Below are 20,432 nucleotides of genomic sequence, written 5' to 3' on the forward strand. Positions count from 1 at the left end.
ATAAATGCTTTTAAATAAAAGAAAAATAAGTAACTTTCATCTGGTTTGCCATTGTTAAGCAAGGTTCTAAACTGGATACACCATCAGTCTGACTTTTCATTTATTCCTACATATAATATCACAGATAGACTATTAATCACTCCAATAACAGAATCCCCTTGTGAGGCCAGTTCACCCATTCAGATGCCGGTTCTTAAGTTATTACAGTTCTATAGAGACACATTGTGGATGGACCAGCCCTAAGCCTCCCTAATTTCCAAATTAGTGTTGCTGCTGTACACTTTCTGTAGGGAAGGTGCTCATAGATTGTATTTATCTTGTTATTTACACCCAGGCAGCGAATGTGTTTAATCCTGCTCGTAGCCGCCTTCTGTCCCCATAATTCTACTCACTCCACTCCACCCCCAGATGAAATCTCTCAGGAAAGATCTGGAGGGGCTGTTTAGAGGATCACTACAATTATTGCCCATTAGCATTTTCATCTCTATTTTGCAAATTGCAGATTGTACTTGATGGCCACTTGTTTAGATGGCTTTTTAAAAGGAGATTGGGCCAATTCCTGGAGGATGAGTGCATCCATGACTACAGGTCGCGATGGCTATAGGCACCTTCTTGATTCGGAGGATGTATGCTGTGGGATCCCCATTTCTGTGGCTTAACAGAAGGAGAATGTTATTGTCCTCTTGTCCTTGTTGTGGGCTTCCCACTGGCATGTGGTTGGTCACTGTGAGAACTAGGATGCTGGACTTAATGGGCTGATCTTGCTGGGGGTCATATATCTTTCTTCATCATGGTCCAGTGAGATAGGCCACCGTATTCCCATTTTCCAGACTGAGGAACTGAGGCTGAGAGATAATGCCTTGCCCACAACCTCGCAATGAGTCCCTAGCAATTCTGGACAACACTAGGGTATATCTGAATAACTCAGCTGGTAGAGCATGAGAGCCTTAATCTTAAGGTCATGGGTTTGAGCCCCACGTCAGACAAAAGATTCCTGCATTGCAGGGGTGTTTGGACTAGAAGACCCTTGAGGTCCTTTCCAGCTCTATGATTCTATAGTTGTCACTGTCTTTGTTCCACTGCTGTAATGTTTGTGCTTCTTAATGGTTTGTTTCAGTGTATATTTTAATTAACAGTGTTTTAATGTCATTGCATGATTTTGTTGCTTTGGAGTGTTTCTCCCCCTCTTCCCTCTTCAGCTTTCCCCATGCTTTCTGTAACATCCAGCTTGATGATTTGGCAAACCCAAATGCTTTCTCACATGGATTTTGGAATCCATCTTGACAAGGCACAACACAACACCCCCACCCTCTCTTGTATTTACCCTACTTCTCTCTCTATTGCGCCTTATCAATATAAGGTAAACAATTCAGAGGTTGAAAATAACTTGCGCACTTATCTCAAGATGAATAGGTTATGTGCAACCTCTCCTTAGCAGATCAATTATTTGGCCTATTAATTCCTGGCTCTGATCATGCAGAGATTATCCCCCATAATTATTATTGCTTCCCTAAGATGAAGGAACTGATATACGCACCTCTTCCAAACTGAGACTTGAACTCAAGTTCTTCCAGCACCTTCCTGGAGCGGCTGGCTTTTGGGAATGAAAAACTGGGTATGAGAATTAAGGTAAGAATTTGCTGGTGATGGGGAGAATAGCTGGTGCTGAATGGACAGCTCCAAGAAAACCGTTCAACCAGCTTGCAGAAGAGGATAAAAAGGAAACCCGTCTTGCGGGCTGATGTTGTTGATTTACATTTAAGTATTTTGTTAAAAAGGTAAAGGAACCCCTGGCCATTAGGTACAGTCATGGCCGACTCTGGGGTTGTGGCGCTCATTTCGCTTTATTGGCCAAGGGAGCCGGTGTACAGCTTCTGGGTCATGTGGCCAGCAGGACTAAGCTCTGGTGAACCAGAGCAGTGCACAGAAACGCCGTTTATCTTCCTGCCGGAGCGGTACCTATTTATCTACTTGCACCTTGATGTGCTTTTGAACTGCTAGGTTGGCAGGAGCAGGGGCCTAGCAAGGGGAGCTCACCCTGTTGTGGGGATTCGAACCGCCAACCTTCTGATCAGCAAGTCCTAGGCTCTGTGGTTTAACCCACAGCATCACCCGCGTCCCTAGTATTTTGTTACATGCAGTTAAATATTCTAAACAAAAAAAGGCAGAATCCCAGACAGAGAGGGAAGATACAATCTGATTCCCACGGTGTCCAGCCAATCTGAGAGGTCCATTGTTTCACTTTGATTCATGTTTCAGTTTCTGACCAATCCGGTACAGATCTCTGAGGTTCACCTCTTGCAGAGTTTTTAATTAAAATGCAAAGGTGGATAAATTACAAAAAAAAAAACACATTTTCTTTTAATATGTGGACTCTCCAGGATATCCAAATAGGTGAGACTTCTGGCTAATCTAATCAGCCATTATCCGCTAGAGAGCTGCTTGCCTGGGCATTTAGAAAAACACCACTAGATCAAAGAAATATTTTGTAAGGATATGTGTGAAACAGGGTCATCTCTGCTGGCTACAACTAATTGAAATGGGATTTAAAAGTCCTGATGTAGTAGATATTAAAATATAACACATTCAATTGGCTCTGCTTTATTAGTCCTTAAGGTGCTGCCATGCTCTTGTTTTGTTTTACTGTATTATAATTTCTGCTGCAACAGAGGAGCTGATATGAATATAAGACAATTCCCATATGCAGATGACACAACTTTGATGGCAGAAAGTGAGGAGGAATTAAACAACCTCTTAATGAGGGTGAAAGAGGAGAGCGCAGAATATGGTCTGAAGCTCAACATCAAAAAAACTAAGATCATGGCCACTGGTCCCATCACCTCCTGGTAAATAGAAGGGGGGGGGGGAATGGAGGCAGTGAGAGATTTTATTTTCTTGGGCTCCATGATCACTGCAGATCTATTCTGAAGAAAATCAGCCCTGAGTGCTCACTGGAAGGACAGATCGTGAAGTTGAGGCTCCACTACTTTGGCCACCTCATGAGAAGAGAAGACTCCCTGGAAAAGACCCTAATGTTGGGAAAGATGGAGGGCACAAGGAGAAGGGGATGACAGAGGACGAGATGGTTGGATGGTGTTCTCGAAGCTACTAACATGAGTTTGACCAAACTGTGGGAGGCAGTGGAAGACGAGTGCCTGGAGTGCTCTGGTCCGTGGGGTCACGAAGAGTCGGACATAGCTAAATGACTAAACAACAACAAAAAATATGGGCAGGGCTTTTCGACAGCTGGAACTCACAGGAACTCAGTTCTGGCACCTCTCAGGTGGTGCCATTGCCATTCTAAGAGAACAAGGGAGGAGTTTATGGTGAGTTCCGCCACCTCTTTTTTTAGAAAAATAGAAGTGTATATAGGAAACAATTTCACAGCGGCAATAGCCGGAAACCCTCCATTGATCTGACAGTGCTGAATAGATCCCACTGCATGCTGTATGGTATAAGGTAAAGGGTAAATGGATCCCTGACCATTAGGTCCAGTCGTGGCCGACTCTGGGGTTGCGGCACTCATCTCGCTTTATTGGCCGAGGGAGCCGGCGTACAGCTTCCGGGTCATGTGGCCAGCATGACCAAGCCACTTCTGGCGAACCAGAGCAGTGCACGGAAACGCCGTTTACCTTCCCGCCAGAGCGGTACCTATTTATCTACTTGCACTTTGACATGCTTTTGAACTGCTAAGTTGGCAGGAGCAGGGACTGAGCAACGGGAGCTCACCCCGTCGTGGTGATTCGAACCGCTGACCTTCTGATCGGCAAGTCCTACGCTCTGTGGTTTAACCCGCAGCTCCACCCGCGTCCCTCCTTCAGCCTTTACCCTGCTATTATTAGGAATGGTCTCCTCAAACCATTTTTTATCAGCCTCACAGGTCTGCTCTAAGCCCTTGCCAAGGTCACTTCCAAAAGCGAGATTCTTCCGAGGGGTTGCAAGGGGGATGAGGAAGCAGCCCATCAGATTTCAGACCCTGCCCCCCTCTGTGTGCGCAAGGAGGATGCTAAGAGGAGATGTAGAGGAGTCTGCCTCCTTAAGTTTGACCTACATAAGACCTGCATTGTTTATAATGTGTCAAATGACTATTGTTCTAGGGAGACCCGCCATCTGTTTCACATTCGGACCTGGGTAAACAGTTCTAGTCAGTATATTAATAGGATTGCTGTTGCGATTAGAGGTAAATTAGGAAGATGTTGATTTAGCCCAGCATGGTCTGCTCTGACAGAAGCTTTCCAGGGTCGCTGGCAGCAAAAAGTCTTTCCCATTACCACTCAATCCTTTCTGAAGAGGGGATGCCAGGGACTGGAGAGCCATGCAGAGTGGCTGGGGGAACCAGATGAGTGGGGTATTATTATTATTATTATTATTATTATTATTATTATTATTAAACATGGAACTTTGTTCATGCAAGCTGCTTACATGACCACTGCATCTATCTTATACAATACATGATTCACATGTGGAGGTTCCAGATTCAAATCTCCAATCTCCAATATCTCATGAATGAGAAAGGTTTCAGGGGACCTCCTGCCAGTCAAAGTCTCTTCTTCTTCAGTGAACACTCATAGCTGAGTAAGATTGTCTTCCATGAGCACATTCTTAACAGTGAGTCTGTAAGTGACTGTGGAGGCCAATTCTGGATCCTCACATCCTTCCATAGTGGGGACATAGGTTTCCAGGCAGGAGTTGGATCAAGGTGGTAAAAGGTAAAGTAAAGGGACCCCTGACCATTAGGTCCAGTCGTGACCGACTCTGGGGTTGTGGCACTCATCTCGCTTTATTGGCCGAAGGAGCTGGCGTACAGCTTCCGGGTCATGTGGCCAGCAGGACTAAGCCGCTTCTGGTGAACCAGAGCAGTGCACAGAAATGCCGTTTACCTTCCCACTGGAGCGGTACCTATTTATCTACTTGCACTTTGACGTGCTTTTGAACTGCTAGGTTGGCAGGAGCAGGGACTGAGTGATGGGAGCTCACCCTGTTGCGGGGATTCGAAACGCCAACCTTCTGAACGGCACGTCCTAGGCTTTGTAGTTTAACCCACAGAGCCACCCGCGTCCCAAGGTGAGGGTTTCCCAAACATGCCTTCCTCTTAGCACAGTGGTGTCCAAACTTTTTTCCAAGAGGGCCAGATTTGATGAAGTGAAGGGCCGTGGGGGCCGACCAAAGTTGATGACCTTTTGTAGGATTGAAGTTAGGCCCCCAAATGGACTTTGGACATGCCTGTCTTAGCACGTTTCTCCCTTTTGTCCTGAGTTTGAGCATCTTGAAAGCCCATGACACCTTTGGTAAAGGCTGTTCTCCAACTGGAGCGCTCACAGACCAGTGTCTCCCAGTTGTCGGTGTTTTTCATTTGGTTAATAGCTGTACACAACTCTCCCAGATTTGGAGATACTGCAAGCTCATCTCTAATTTGTTTTTGCAGTATTTGTGAGAGGACATCAGCAGCTACGGGGGAGTTGCGGTTAAGGAGATGCTGGTAATGTTCTTTCCAGCACAATGCAATAGTGTTTGGGTTAAATCAGGGGTAGGCAACCTGCGGCCCAATTGCCTTCTCAATCCGGCCTGCGGGTGGTCTGGGAATCAGCATGTTTTTACATGAGTAGAATGTGTCCTTTTTTTAAAATGCACCTCTGGGTTATTTGTGGGGCATAGGAATTCATTCATTTTTTTCTCCAAAATAGAGTCTGGCCCACCACATGGTCTGAGGGACGGTGGACCAGCCCATGGATGAAAAAGGTTGCTAACCCCTGGGTTAAATGATTGACAAATAATATTAGAAACAACTTCAGGAACCCAGTAATCTTGATGCACTTCCACCATGAGGGTTCTTCTCGTCTGACAGCCCTGCTAGTGTTGGAATGAAGTCACAGAGGTGATGTGAGGGAACTTGACCGGAGTGCTACCTTCAGCACTGCCTCATGGACTATGGCCAAAATGGTCTTCATAGGAGGCTCTGTCCCTATTTTAGCCCAAGCATTTTGGTCTGCTGTTATGCCTAGGTTGTACTCCTATGCCTGGCTCTCTCTATTTGCATTTCCCATCCTACAATCAGCAATTTATAAATAAAAGAATAACTCTTCAATTATGAAGCAGATTGGATCGAATGATGTTCAAAAGCCATCGTGCGGCACAGACTAGTCCCTTCCATGAATAAGCTTTTAAGGAATGTCGTAATCTGTAGCAGCTGAAACCAGGAAAAAGTGGAGCTTGTCACATAAGGCATTGGCTTTATGGGTCTCCCTCTTTTCATAAAGTTTCTGATTCTGTATAACCCTTCTGTATAACACCCCACCCTCTCTCTTTTTTAAAAGGCAACCAGTTTAACATGGTTATCCTGCAACTGGGTTTTTGGTTATGGGGAAATAGTGGCTAGCTGTGCCATGCCCTGTATTTTGAGAACATTCCCTTCCATAGCCAATGGTGCAATGTGTTATACTAGAAGACATTTCTCAAGATCAAGAGCCATCTGTGCAGCAGGAGCTCTCCATGATGGTTTGGTTGCACTTATTCCTAAAGAAATTGGACGTACCTGATGTAGTGGCTGGGAGATATATCGCTATATGGTCCAAAACTGCTTTGAAGTCCATACCGTAATATTGGTTTCATAATTTCCGACCTGGCAATATATTATGAATCATGGTGTGTGTGTGTGGGTGTGTGTGCTATGCAAGAAAACCACAACGTGTTTAGCTGGTGATATATCACAATGTTGAACACCAGATATTGCCCATCCCTACTGTTCACCTCAAAAGCATTTACATACATAGTAAAGGTAAAGGGACCCCTGACCATTAGGTCCAGTCGTGGCCGACTCTGGGGTTGCAGAGCTCATCTCGCTTTATTGGCCGAGGGAGCTGGTGTACAGCTTCCGGGTCGTGTGGCCAGCATGACTAAGCCGCTTCTGGTGAACCAGAGCAGCGCACGGAAACGCCGTTTACCTTCCCACCAGAGTGGTACCTATTTATCTACTTGCACTTTGACATGCTTTTGAACTGCTAAGTTGGCAGGAGCAGGGACTGAGCAACGGGAGCTCACCCCATCGCGGGGATTCGAACTGCCAACCTTCAGATTGGCAAGTCCTAGGCTCTGTGGTTTAACCCACAGCACCACCCGCATCCCATTTACATACATACATACCTATATATATGGAAGGGCTGCCTTGAAGATCTCTAGAAATTCCAGCAGTGGACACCCATAGCTTTGCCCCCCCATCCCGCCTCCCCCAAGAGCACATAGTGGCGTTTGAAAAACCGAACAGGGTGGAAACAAAGACCTGCAGTTTATCTGATATGACCGGATGATAGGACAATTGGAATACAAAACCAGGAACAATACGTACATACATACATACATATATATATTATATATATACATACACATTTATACCTGTGTAAAGGAGATTAAATTAAAATTTAAGATGATCTTTTAAAAAACTCATTTGTTTTTCAGAACATTACATCTCATTCCCCTGCACGTCATTCTCCACCCCCCATGCTCTGATCCTGCACCCATTTACTGTTTACAGTACACTGTACACCTCTTGAACCGACTTTTTTTTTTGGGGGGGGTGCAAAATCTGTTCCATCCTCTATGTAACCCAGGATGGCGGTGGCGTGGAGACACCTTGTCACCTAGAGAATCAGTCCTTGCAGCCCTCGCGTGGTAAAGGGATGGGGGGGGGGGAGAATTCACTGGCAGCTTGCCAGTTTTGCCTGCCTCTGTGGTCACCACCACTAACAGTCTGGAAGCTCTGCGTTTGGCAGGTGTAATGGCAGCGTGTTGCAGCGAGCAAATGGCGAGACCCGTGCCCGTTTCAGATGACATCACTGCGTCACGAAATGGCCAAGCCTTTTGTGGACTCTGCCAACGTGGAACACAAGAATTCACATTCCGTAAAGGGTGTGTGTGTGCATGTGCGAATGAGAGAGCTGCTTACCTCCAGAAGTAGGGCTGCATTTCAGGGTGTACACACACAATTTGACCACTGAGGTTTAAAGGAGATGGGGAAGCAGTCAAACCCCCTGAAACACATTGCCTAGCTCTGGGATAAAGGACACAACATGTCACCTTTTAATTTTGGATTGTTGGATCCAGATATTTGCCATGCCCAGGTTGTCTACTCCCAGATCATGATATGTGGATTAGAATCCCCACTCCAGTCCACAGAAACATACCCTGGAAAACCGACCCACCATTTTATCACAGTATTTAATACTCTGGGGGAGTACAAATGGATTGTGAAAGCGCATGAAGGCAAATCTACCCACATTACGTTGTCTTGAGTGGGACACATTCTGCACATCATTGCCATGAACTGTTTTCGTTCCGTGATAAGACAAAACAGGGAACTGTGAATTCAAAGTTATGAAGGAAACATGGGAGACGTCTATCCTGAAGTTATCCTCATTATGGGATCTGGACATTTCTGGGCTAGGTCCGTCAAAATTGGAGGAAAGACTAGTTTGAAGTTCAAAATGAACCCCTTCAGTGCTCCTTCCCACATCCAAAGCTGTCATGCAGACTGCTGAAATTCACACTGAGTTTCTGTCTGAATCGCAGCAAGAGACACTAGGATGAGCAAAGGATGTCTTTCTTCCAAAGCAGCCACTATTAAAGCCCACAAGAAGTAAACAATAAAAGGGGTGGGTACCTCTTGAGGCAACAGGAGGAAAACACCCTGTTGTTCTCCCCCACCCCCTTTCCTTCAAAGTGGAAACCTTGTGGAGGGGACAAGACAACAGTATTTTCTACTCCCTTCACAAATTCCAGTTTAGAGGTGAAAACCCAAAGGCATAGCCTTTCCCGGCAGAATACTGCTTTAAACCAAACAAAACATACAGGCTTTTGTATTGGCATTATTTTGGCTCTTTTTGAGGGGGCAGGGGGAAGCAACTTTTCCCAGCAACCGCTTTACAAAACGTACGTCCAGTTCCACTTTACATAGACGTTCCACAGCAGCCTTAGCTAATGGCCACGCCGGAAAAAGAATACTGTCAAAAAGTTTGTAGATGATGCAGTAGGCGGAGTCCTGCTTGAGTGGGTAGAGGAAACGTCACCCGATTTGCATCGTTTTTTAAAATATAAAACTGAATCTAGGTTAATAAATATATCTCTCAAACAGCTGAAAGAGGACCAGTGAATCAGTGACGCATCTCCAACCATCTCAGTTTATAACAGCCTCCCCCAAGCAGGTGCAATCCAGGTATTTTGGACAACGCTCAGCATCCCTGACCACTGGCCATGTTGGCTGGGGATGATGGAAGCTATAGTTCAAACATCAGGAAGGCAACCAGGTTGGGAGAGGCCCCCAGTGGGACCCGATTGTGTTATTTCCAAGTTGGGTTGAGCGATGTGGCACTCTTGGCCAAGCTCCAGGGCATGAATGAATCATGGTGGCCAAAAACCATGCCCAAGGACAGGGATAGGGAAAGGTCAGAGAAGCCAAAATGCAGGCAAAGGAAGCCTCCAAATGTGTTCACACAAAGCTTCACCTTGCCATATTTAAGGTAAGATATTTTCTGACTTTTCCCCTTAAGAAGCCAATTCCAACACTACACACAACACACAGATGTTGGCGTCAGGCCAAACTGCATCCTTCTGGTGCCATGGATGCAGATACAGAAAGAAACTCCCTATAAGTTTGGTGCCATACAGAGAGGACCGTTCCAACATCGTGGCCCTCTGGGCAAAGTGCAGCTCCACGGAAGTGTTGTTTTGGTGCCTCTGTGTATGTCAGCATAATGTTTTGGCTTGGCGCCTGATGCCTGGGTTAGGGTGTAAAAGCACGGGCAGCGCAGGAGCTGCAGTCAGTGACTTCTGCCCTTGTCAGATTAAACAGACGAGGAAGAAAGAAGCTGCAAAACCCTCTGGCACCTTAGAGATGAACAGCTTTTGTGACTCGCTGCCGGCACCCCTCACCTGTCCAGTTTACCACTAAGGTGACCCAGCGCTTTCTGGCTACTAATAACAATCTCAACTATTTCTCTAGAAAGGGCGCAAAATGCGGAAGGCAAGGCGCTGACTGGCTGGCCACTGCAGCAACAGTTATGACGCCGTTGTGTTGCTTCAGAGAGGACTTCCCTGCGAGCTAGAGATGCCATGTAAAAACCCCCAAACTAAATGCACCCATGCAGCTCAATTGCTGGAAATGGGGGTGATGTGAAACAAAGGGACATCTACGATGGTCCAGTGTTTTGTCCTGGGACAAAGGTTGACCTCATAAATTAAGGAACAAAGAAGGAACCAGGCAATACCTCTTACAATCTAATGATCTTAGAAACTGGGTCCTCATTACCTGTGCGTCTAAGGCACTCGTGCCTCTTTTTTTATCTTTTGCTGCCCCCCGGCTGTAAGCACACCCACTTCCACAACAAACCCTGGTATTGACAACAGCAAAGCAGAACCCTGTCAAGGTGTTGGGCTTCCGAAAAGGTGCTGCCCTTCACAGCTTTCTTCCAGTCAAATGCAGAATGGCTGGTGCAGAACCATGAAACTGAAGGCTTGCTCAAGAGCGGGACCAATTATTTCTTCCCTGCTCAGTTCCATGTTTTTTTCTCTCCAAAGTCTCTAGCTTCAGCTTCTGGCTCGATACCTTTGATGCGTTTGCTCCCGGCTCTTAGGTTTTAATACTCAGCTCCCTTGGGAGGGTCCAGTTCATAAACCTCCTGGGCGTTGATTCCCAGAAATTCTCCAAGACAAACGTGAATAAAAATGCAGTGAGGAGGGGAAAGAAACAAGGCGAATGCTCTTTTCCTGGTTGTAAAAAGTCAGCAGTAGCGTCTATTCAGATGCCGACAGGGGTTTCAGAGGCCGGAGCCTCTCCTCAGTCGCAAAGGCGGCGACTGGCAAAATCGCCCGTGGAAACCCTCCTTAAAAAACACAGACATATTTCCCACCATCGCACGAAACATAGAGAATAATGGATTCCATATTGTCCAAAAGGATGGAAAATAAAGGCAAGATCATCCAACCCTCCCCACCCTCACCAAATCCCAACAATAAGACCCCCCCACTCCCAACCCCGTAACCCCTCGCTCAAAAGTTTAAGATTCAGGAAAGAAAACAAAAAGAGATAGAGAGAGCTGGTCTCGCTTCTTGCCAGCAGAGTCCTGCTGCGTTCCAGTTTTGTCCCCTGCGTCCACGTGAAGACAGTCTCGATCCTGATCTGCAATGGCTGGCGCAAGGTTCTCATCAGGCAGAGAGGACAGGGGACACAAATGGCCGGACACACGGGACCACCGCCTCCCCACCCTCCACGGTTTGTCGATCCAGTTGACACAAGACGCACACCGGACATAGAAAACTGACAAGTGATTCACCACTCTTGTCAAGGTGTCTGGGTTTTGCCTCTGCGGCCCACTTTGACCTTCGCCATCCCGCCTGACCCGCCCGGCCTTTGTCTCACCCTCAAGAGAAGGCAAGGCCGTTGGCTACTCTCGCTTGCCGTAGTTCTTCTGACTGTGTTGGGGTCTTAACACTTCCCTGCTGGGAAAACCGGGCAGGGGCTGAGGGAAGAATAAAAGAGTGGAGAACAGGCAGGAGGCATTTCTAAACAGGTCCCTTGCAAATGATAGTAGTAGTAGTAATAGTAATGAGAAGAATTAATTGCTCTGGTTGGTTTATATGTGTGTGTTTTTTCTGCTCTCTCTTTTTTTAAGTCGGGTTGGAATTTTTCAAAGTCTGCAGCTTCGCCTCCAGTTCAGAGATCTGAAAAACACACAACAGAAAGGGGGTGAAGAGGAGATTTCCAGGTAGAGAAATAGCGGGGGGGAGGGGGAGAGATGGGAAGACACTAGGGAAGGAGACATGGTGGAAATTGGCTGGCTGGCTCAGCGCCCATTAACAGCAATGGGAAAGGGCTGGTGGAGAAGAGGGCTGTGAAAAAGGGGAATGAAGGGGCACGCCAAAGGAGAATTATATGGATATAAGTGGTGGTGGTGGTGGGGAGCTCATTAACACGGCTTCTGAACATTTAGGCTTGCAGTCGGTTCCACGTCTGTAAACTGTGCAGATCTAGTTAAAAGTTGCATATGCCAGATAAGCTTTGTATAATCAGCTCTGCTTCTGGGAACCAAACGTTGCTGCACCTTCTGTATTGCAAGCTGCATGGGTATAATAATAATAATAATAATAATAATAATATATTATTTATACCTCACCCATCAGGCTGAGCTTCCCCAGCCACTCTGGGTGGCTTCCAATTGAGTGTTAAAAACAATACAGCATTAAATATTAAAAACTTCCCTAAACAGGGCTTCCTTCAGATGTCTTTTAAAGATAAGATAGCTCCTTATTTCCTTCACATCTGATGGGAGGGCGTTCCACAGGGCGGGCGCCACTACCAAGAAGGCCCTCTGTCTAGTTCCCTGTATCCTCACTTCTCGCAATGAGGGAACCGCCAGAAGGCCCTCAGCGCTGGATCTCAGTGTCTGGGCTGAATGATGGGGGTGGAGACGCCCCTTCAGGTATACTGGGCCGAGGCCATTAGGGCTTTAAAAGTATATTTAATGAAACACATGAATAATGAATAGTTAAAACTAAATAAGGAAATGAAACGACCGAAGGCTCAAAGGGCGAATCAGAGGTGGAAAGAGAGGAAGGAAATCTGTGCTGAAATTTGGGTTTCTTACTTGTCAGAACTGTGCTCCTTTATAATACCAGATGTTAAATCTCTCTCTCTGTGTGTGTATCTGACATTCCTTGGAAACTGGTTAAATGTGGCCTCAGTCCTCAGAACCGTGGACAGTGAGACTATGTCAGAGTGGGACTCTGGGATCAAATGTCTAGGAGTCCACTCAGCGGAATAAGAAGGAAGGGCCCCAAAATGCAACACTACAGGATTTTCACATTTTGAAGTAATACAAAGATAGCTCAGTTGGTGCTGATAACGCCAAGGTTGCAGGTTTGATCCCCATAAGAGACAGCTTCATATTCCAGAAATGTGAGGGGCTGGACTAGATGGTCCTCAGGGTCTCTTCCAACTCTACAATTCCATTTTACTTTCTAAAGAGCCCTCAGCCCCTGATTGTTCAGTTGAAAATCACCTAATTGCACCGCTGTGGAACCAGCAGAAGGCCATGCACACAGTACTGTGTTCTATTGATAAAACAGTGCTTAATCCACATCCATGGTGCAAATCCATGATGGTTTGTTTTTTTTACATGTGCAGCTGGTAAAAAAACATGTGCATCCACACATCTGTCTTTTGTATGCCTAGGAAAAGGTAAAGGTAAAGGACCCCTGGATGGTTAAGCCCAGTCAAAGGCAACTATGGGGTTGTGGCGCTCATCTCGCTTTCAGGCCGAGGGAGCCGGCGTTTGTCTGCAGGCAGCTTTCCAGGTGATGTAGCCAGCATGACTAAACCACTTCTGGAGCAACAGGACACCGTGACAGAAACCAGAGTGCACGGAAATGCTGTTTACCTTCCCGCCATAGTGATACTTATCTATCTACTTGCACTGGTGTGCTTTCGAACTGCTAGGTTGGCAGGAGCTGGGACAGAGCAACAGGAGCTCATCCTGTCGCGGGGATTCAAATGGCCAACCTCCTGATTGGCAAGCCCAAGAGGCTCAGTGGTTTAGACCAAAGTGCCACCCGCGCCCCTTTCTTATGTCTAACAAAACAGACTAGCACACACAAATCAGTTTCTGCACCCAAACTGGAATAGGGCAATTTTAGGACAGAGTTGCTAATTTCAATGAATCACCTCTCGAACAACCTTGCTTAGCCTGATCATGTTAGATATGTCTCTAGAGTGAACCATAAAACAGATACATATCTAACCTTTCAAAGCTGACACAGGCTTGAGGTTCCAAGACTAAAAATGATATTCATTCCCCAACGAGGAATTAAGTGCCTCCATCTCCCATAATGGGAAGCGGGTGGTGCTGTGGGTTAAACCACAGAGCCTAGGACTTGCCGATCAGAAGGTCGGCGGTTCGAATCCCTGTGAGCTCCCATTGCTCGGTCCCTGCTCCTGCAACCTAGCAGTTCGAAAGCACGTCAAAGTTCAAGTAGATAAATAGGTACCGCTCCGGTGGGAAGGTAAACGGCGTTTCCGTGTGCTGCTCTGGTTCGCCAGAAGCGGTTTAGTCATGCTGGCCACATGACCCGGAAGCTGTATGCCGGCTCCCTCGGCCAATAAAGCGAGATGAGCACCGCAATCCCAGAGTTGGTCATGACTGGACCTAATGGTCAGGGGTACCTTTACCTTTACCTCCCATAATGTTGTGCTCAATTGCACCCTGCAGAAACCAAACTTCTTAATGGTTACTGCAATTGGTCGTTTTCTTTGAGGCATCTTTCAATGTGCCATTTTCAACCTACCAAGTTCTAACTGGCTTGGCCAAACCTGAAGTCTATCTCTCTTTTCCTCACAGTAACTAAGATTTGCTGTAGGTGCTATCTTGGTATTACTAGCCATGTGTCACGCCAAGGCATTTATTGATGGCTCCTCTCCACTTTAGTACTGTTTCCCTTGGAGAGGAACAGCAACTTCTAGAAACCCTTCCTATTTGAGTTGGCTTTTGGGGGGAGCCAGGGTCAGTTAGGTAGAGAGGTAAGATACATCAGCTGATACCTGGCTCAAGCTTTTGGAATACAAGCCTTTGGCTTTGCATTTAACTAACTGATTAACTAAGCTATCGCATTAGAGCTTGGTTTGTGCAGAAGTGAGAGTCAGAGAGCAAGCTGCCTTGGAAACAGCTCTTTCATTATGCAAATGCACGCATTCCTTCCTTCCCAAAGATTCCTACCACTGTCTCCCTTTCAAGGCAACCCTTCAAGAATCACTGTGCCCAACTGGGAAAAGGCGGCAGATGGGAAAGAAGGGGGAAGTTGGCCGGGAGCAGTTCTAGGAGAAATCAGTGGGCTGATGGGGTGAAGTAATGGTTGGGGAATGAGAGCTGATGGACATGGCTGAGAAAATAAACATGGCAGAAGCCTTCGGCCTGATGCTTGGGTCAAATCAAAGGTATAACACGTTTGCTGATGGGGACAGTGCCCTGATGTGGTCAGGCTGCTGTTCAGCAGACTAGTTCGCCATACTTTTATTCATTAGAGAGAGGTCAGCCCAGGACAAATTCAGACACAGTCAGCAGAAGGCATCCTAAGATAATAGGGCGATCACAATTAAGGTAAAGGGGAAGTGATGGCTTGATAGGCTCTATTCACAGCTGTATTTTGTAAAGCAGGGAAGGCCCGAGACAGCCAGCCTTCTCAAGATAAAGGACAGCGGCTCACGATTTGCACCGCTTTCCTGGCTGTGTGTGCGCGTGCCTTGTCTTGCCTGTGTTCAGCCACATCAGCCTGTCGCCAGCACCTTTCCGCAGCGTCCTCTCCACCTGGGACTCTACGTGCTGATTTTCCCAGGGTGCCACCAATTAAGGTAGGAGGGAGGTGAGGTGGCAAACTGCACTGGCTCCCAGTGGAGTACAGGGTCAGGTTTCAGGTGCTGGTTTGGACCTTTAAAACCCTAGGCAGCCTAGGACCCATGTACTTTCCTGGTATGCCCCACGGAGGACCTCAAGGTCCACAAATAACAACACTTTGGTGGTCCGGAGCCTCAAGGAGGTTAGATTGGTTTCAACCAGGGCCAGGGCCTTTTCAGCACTGGCCCCGACATAGTGGAACGCTCTGTCACAAGAGACTAGGGCCCTGTGGGACTTGACATCTTTCTGCAGGGCCTGCAAGACAGAGCTGTTCCGCCTGGCCTTTGGTTTGGACTCAGTCTGACTCTTATATTTCCCTCCCCTTATGGTCTTGATTTATCAGCTATTTTAAAATGAGGCTGCATTTAAAATTGCATTTTAACCTGTATTTTAAATTGTTGTTGTTTTTTCTCCCTCTCTTTCCCCCCTATTATGTTTTTACTGTGATTTTATTTTATTGGTGTTAGCTGCCTTGAGCCTGGCTCTAGCCAGGGAGGGCGGGGTATAAATAAAATTTATTATTATATTATAATTATTATAAAGCAGATTGTACCACACCAGACAATGCCAATGCTGAATGTTCCCTTATGCTAAAAACTCACAAATAGAAGGTTCCTCTTTGCTGTGCTAGATTTCTGTTTGCAGGGAGAGGTTGGTGGTTACCCCTCTGCCCGAACTGTCTCATGGCCTTGCTTTTTCCATCCACCGCAGTCGCGGCAATTGCTGCCTAGTGCTCTAGCCATGTAGAATGTGGTTTGTGCTGCCTGTTCTCCGTCGAGTGGCAGGCCGCAGCCATGTAGGAGTGAAATGACTGTGCAAAGCACAATGCGGTCCTGGCAAAATGTGCACCTCTGCTTATTCTGGGCCCTGGGCAGGTGATCCTCAGTTTTTCCTTAAGAGCCTGGCACTTTGTAAATGCTGAAGAGCAGCAGTGGTGGCAGGGCTCAAATGCACGTGCTAGCTTGGTCTACCCCAATAGAGATGAATGGCGCAGGGGTGTGTGTGTGTTGCGTTCAGTGTTCTGTGCAAAGAAGAGGAGCACACTGAGACCTGCTGCTGTGATTTGGGTTTTGGAGGGGGCTTCTAGGAGCTGCAGTACAAGTGATGTCCTCCAGAAGGAGCATGGGGAGCCTCCTGGACGTTGGAAGAGAGCGATTCTACCTTGCTCGCCGATCAGTGTAGCCGCAGTACAGAAACCCAGGTGCATTCACACACACACACACACACACACACACACACACACACACACACAGAATGCAAACATTTAACACACAGAGGCATGGGAACATCCTGACGAGTCTGACATGATCCACTGCCTGATGTAGGAACCAGGGTGCGGAAGGGATCTGCAACTGGCCAAGCAAGGAGAGATATAGATTTGACACGAGACCTGTTGCAGGATCAAGTGAAGGCCCAACACCCATGCATACGTGGTGGAGAGACAGTGTTCGATCTAGGATCAAGTGTCTGCAAACTAAACAGAACACTGCACAACCTTAAGAGATCCCTGTAGATCTGGGATGCAGAATCCCGGTATGTTTCTCACATCACAGGATCTGGAGAAGGTGGGTGAGCGTGGGCTTGTAAAGATCCACTTTGTCCTGGTGGAAGTTTCAACGAGACTCTGTAGAAAGGACACCCCGGCCACCAGTGCCCCCCAAAATATAGGTGTGGAATTCTCAACGTGGAATTCAAAAAGATCAGAGTCTTCCCACCCCCTGCCTTTGAGCAGCAGGATCTGCTTAATGAGTGATCCAGCACTTGACACAAGGTCCTACAAGACTCAAGCATTGATGCCCAACTCTAAAGGAGTTCAGAAAGATGGGAGTGTTCCCTCTGCCCCCAACCCTTCCTCTACCCACGTCAATAACCAGGCCCCTTCCAAGTGTACACATCTCACATGTATCCCTGAGCTGAACTGAACCAAGGCCTCTCCAGTCACAGCAAAACCCTTTCTTTCTTTCTTTCTTTCTTTCTTTCTTTCTTTCTTTCTTTCTTTCTTTCTTTCTTTCTTTTCCTCGGGGGCTCAAGGCAAACCCCCAGTGCTGTCCTTGATGCCCACCTTCTCCTGCAACTTGTCCACTTCCTCCTTGTGGGCCAGCTCAGACTCCTCCTGGATGCGGCGCTGAGCTGTCTCCTTCTTCAGGAACTCAATCTCTCTGTAAGAGGGGAAGAGCCAGAGTCAGAAGCACTCCTTAATAATAATAATAAATTTTATTTATACCCCCAACCTCCCCAGCCAGAGCCGGGCTCAGCACGGCTAACATCAATAAAATCACAGCAAAAACATAATAGGGAGAAAAGAGAGGGGAACCAATTTAAAATACAGATCAAAATGCAATTTAAAATGCAGCCTGATTTTAAAGTAGCTGATAAATCAAGACCATAAGGGGAGGGAAACATAAGGGTCAGACCAAGTCCAAACCAAAGGCCAGGCGGAACAGCTCTGTTTTGCAGGCCCTGTGCAAAGATGTCAAGTCCCGCAGGGCCCTAGTCTCCTGTGACAGAGCATTCCACCACGTCGGGGCCAGTGCTGAAAAGGCCCTGGCCCTCAGTTGAAACCACTCTAACCTCCTTGAGGCTCCGGACCTCCAAAGTGTTGTTATTTGTGGACCTTAAGGTCCTCCGTGGGGCATACCAGGAGAGGCGGTCCTGTAGGTCCTTATAAGACATCCCCCATGCCTGATTTCCTGCCTCGTGTCCTGCCGTGGCCCTGTCGGACTGACTCGCAGCAGAACCTATGGATTCTGGACTGGATCAGGACCGCGTTTCACGGGTTACCCCCGCGCCCAGCACACCCATTTCTGGCTGCCAGCCGTGGGGGAGGGGGATCAGATTCCCTGAAGCCTTGACACTCAGGGAGTTAGGAACTGCCCTGGTTTGGTGGGTCAGATCAAAAGCCCTCAAGAGGGGCACACCTGCTGCCCCCATGATGCTATCCAGCAAGGTGTGATAGTAGTGTCCACCCATTTTGTGTTTGTCCTCAGCAGTTGGCCACTCTCCCGAGCTGCAGAGACTGAGGTCTGAGAGAAGGAGAGACCTGAGTATTCGCAGGAGGAGTACTCACCTTCGGGCGAAACAGGGAGGTGAGTCACCAGGGGAACAGGACCGGTCGCTACCCCAACAAGCATAAAAGGCTGTCGGACCCAGCCCCAGGTGGCGGGAGCAACATTGCTGTATGCTAGATCCTGCCTGAGATCTTGTAGCTGTCCTTGCCTTGTGTCCTGCCTTGGCCCTGTCGGACTGACTCCCAGCGGAACCTGTGGATTCTGAACTGGTCCTGGACCGCGTTTCACGGGTTACCCCCGGGCCCAGCACACTATGGTTCCATGATTCTTAGCAGACATGCATATCATTGTGCTTTACAGGACAGGGCTGTGGAAAGGGAGTCCTTACTTCTGCTGATACTCTTTGATGAGCCTCTTGGCTTTGCTGTACTTCCTCTCCAGAGTCTGGTACTGGGCTTGGGTCTCTTTCAAGTGCTCATCCACAGCCTGGCACAAGTTCTGGGCTTCCATCCAGTACCCCTCCAGCTTCTCCATCCGCTCCTTGTTCTCCTCCACGCTCTGTTCTAGCTGGGCTTTCTCGAGGCGCCAGCGGGATTTCTCTTGCTCAATGGACTGCAGCTGAGGGAAGACAGCGCGAGGGAGAGGCTTACTCGTTTTCTCAGAAGCTAACTAAATCGGCGCACTGCTTTGAGCCGTAATTAAAACAAAACGGACGGTGAACATACAGATTTGACTGACTATGAAAGAATTTAAGGGAGGGAAATGATTAAAGAACAGATGTAAAGGCGAGCAAGATACCGTATTTTTTGCTCTATAAGACTCACTTTTTCCCTCCTAAAAAGTAAGGGGAAATGTGTGTGCGTCTTATGGAGCGAATGCAGGCTGCGCAACTATCCCAGAAGCCAGAGCAGCAAGAAGGGATTGCTGCTTTCACTGCGCAGCGATACCTCTTGCTGTTCTGGCTTCTGAGATTCAGAATATTTTTTTTTCTTGTTTTCCTCCTCCAAAAACTAGGTGCGTCTTGTGGTCTGGTGCGTCTTATAGAGCGAAAAATACGGTAACTAAGAGACGTGCAGTGAATGCAGTGAAAGCCTTTTATAATATTTTAACTAAGATTTATATATTGTAATGTTTGAAGCACGAATTTGGTAATATTATTGGTTATGAAAAGTATTTTTTCCTTTTTCTTTTAGTTTGTATTTTGGAAAATATGTATATAAATGTGTTTATAGTGTTATGTGTTGTTCTTTGTTTATCTTTCTTTTTCTTTTTTTGTAAAATTCAATAATTTTTTTTAAAAAATAAAAAATAAAACAAAACGGACGGCACCGACGTAACTGAGAGCCATCTCGGCGAAAGGCAGAAATCAACACAAAAAGCAGCAGTAAACATATAAGGAGTAGAAATTGCAGGAAGGTGCTCAGCCAAGCACCTGGGGTAGCAACCGAGGAGGCCCTGTTCCCTGCAGAGGTCAGTCAAGCCTCCCTCCAATCAGGCTGGATTTGATTTAAATCAAATCAATCTAAATCACGATTTAAATCAGTACCCAGTAAGACTTGATTTAAATCGTGTGGTTTTTTTCACAGAAAAACATTCTTGCTGGTATAATCTTAATACAACCAGACGAAGGTTTCATTTTTGGAATAATACATATTCAGAGTAGTTTTTACAGTTATATCAAAAATTACTGATTTGGTTATACTCTTAGAAATACATAGACAGATAATTATGAAATGATTGTGAGCTTTAATAAGTTAACTGTTTATATTTGGGGAACTTTTCTGCTGTACTTTATTGGAAAGAGAAAACAATCATTTCCTTAATAAGAATTTAAACAATTTATTTAAGTAAAACAATAACATTATAACATATGTACCCGTGTTTGTTAACTGATGTGCTTAAACATAAACAAAAAACAAAACAAAAAGACATTAGACTGAGTTTTAGCATACATGAAAAACTTAAAACTAATCCTTATTTCCTGATAGCCTTT

General features: G+C 46.6%; 1 protein-coding gene across 3 annotated transcripts in view; it reads right to left on the reverse strand.

Moving 5' to 3' along the window:
* Positions 1-7,263: 7,263 nt before the first annotated feature.
* PPP1R9B (protein phosphatase 1 regulatory subunit 9B) overlaps positions 7,264-20,432 on the reverse strand; it is an 85,822-nt gene continuing 72,653 nt past the window's right edge. For all 3 annotated transcript variants that reach the window (XM_083709271.1, XM_083709269.1, XM_083709270.1), the window contains 3 exons: positions 18,828-19,057; positions 17,494-17,590; positions 7,264-11,709 (listed from right to left, as the gene is read on the reverse strand). In XM_083709271.1, coding sequence (XP_083565397.1) covers positions 11,656-11,709; positions 17,494-17,590; positions 18,828-19,057 — 381 coding nt within the window. In that variant the 3' untranslated portion in view covers positions 7,264-11,655. The remainder of the gene's footprint in view (positions 11,710-17,493; positions 17,591-18,827; positions 19,058-20,432) is intronic.

The sequence above is a fragment of the Podarcis gaigeae genome (genome assembly GCF_964106915.1).
Source record: "Podarcis gaigeae genome assembly, chromosome: 13".
Lineage (NCBI taxonomy): Eukaryota > Metazoa > Chordata > Lepidosauria > Squamata > Lacertidae > Podarcis > Podarcis gaigeae.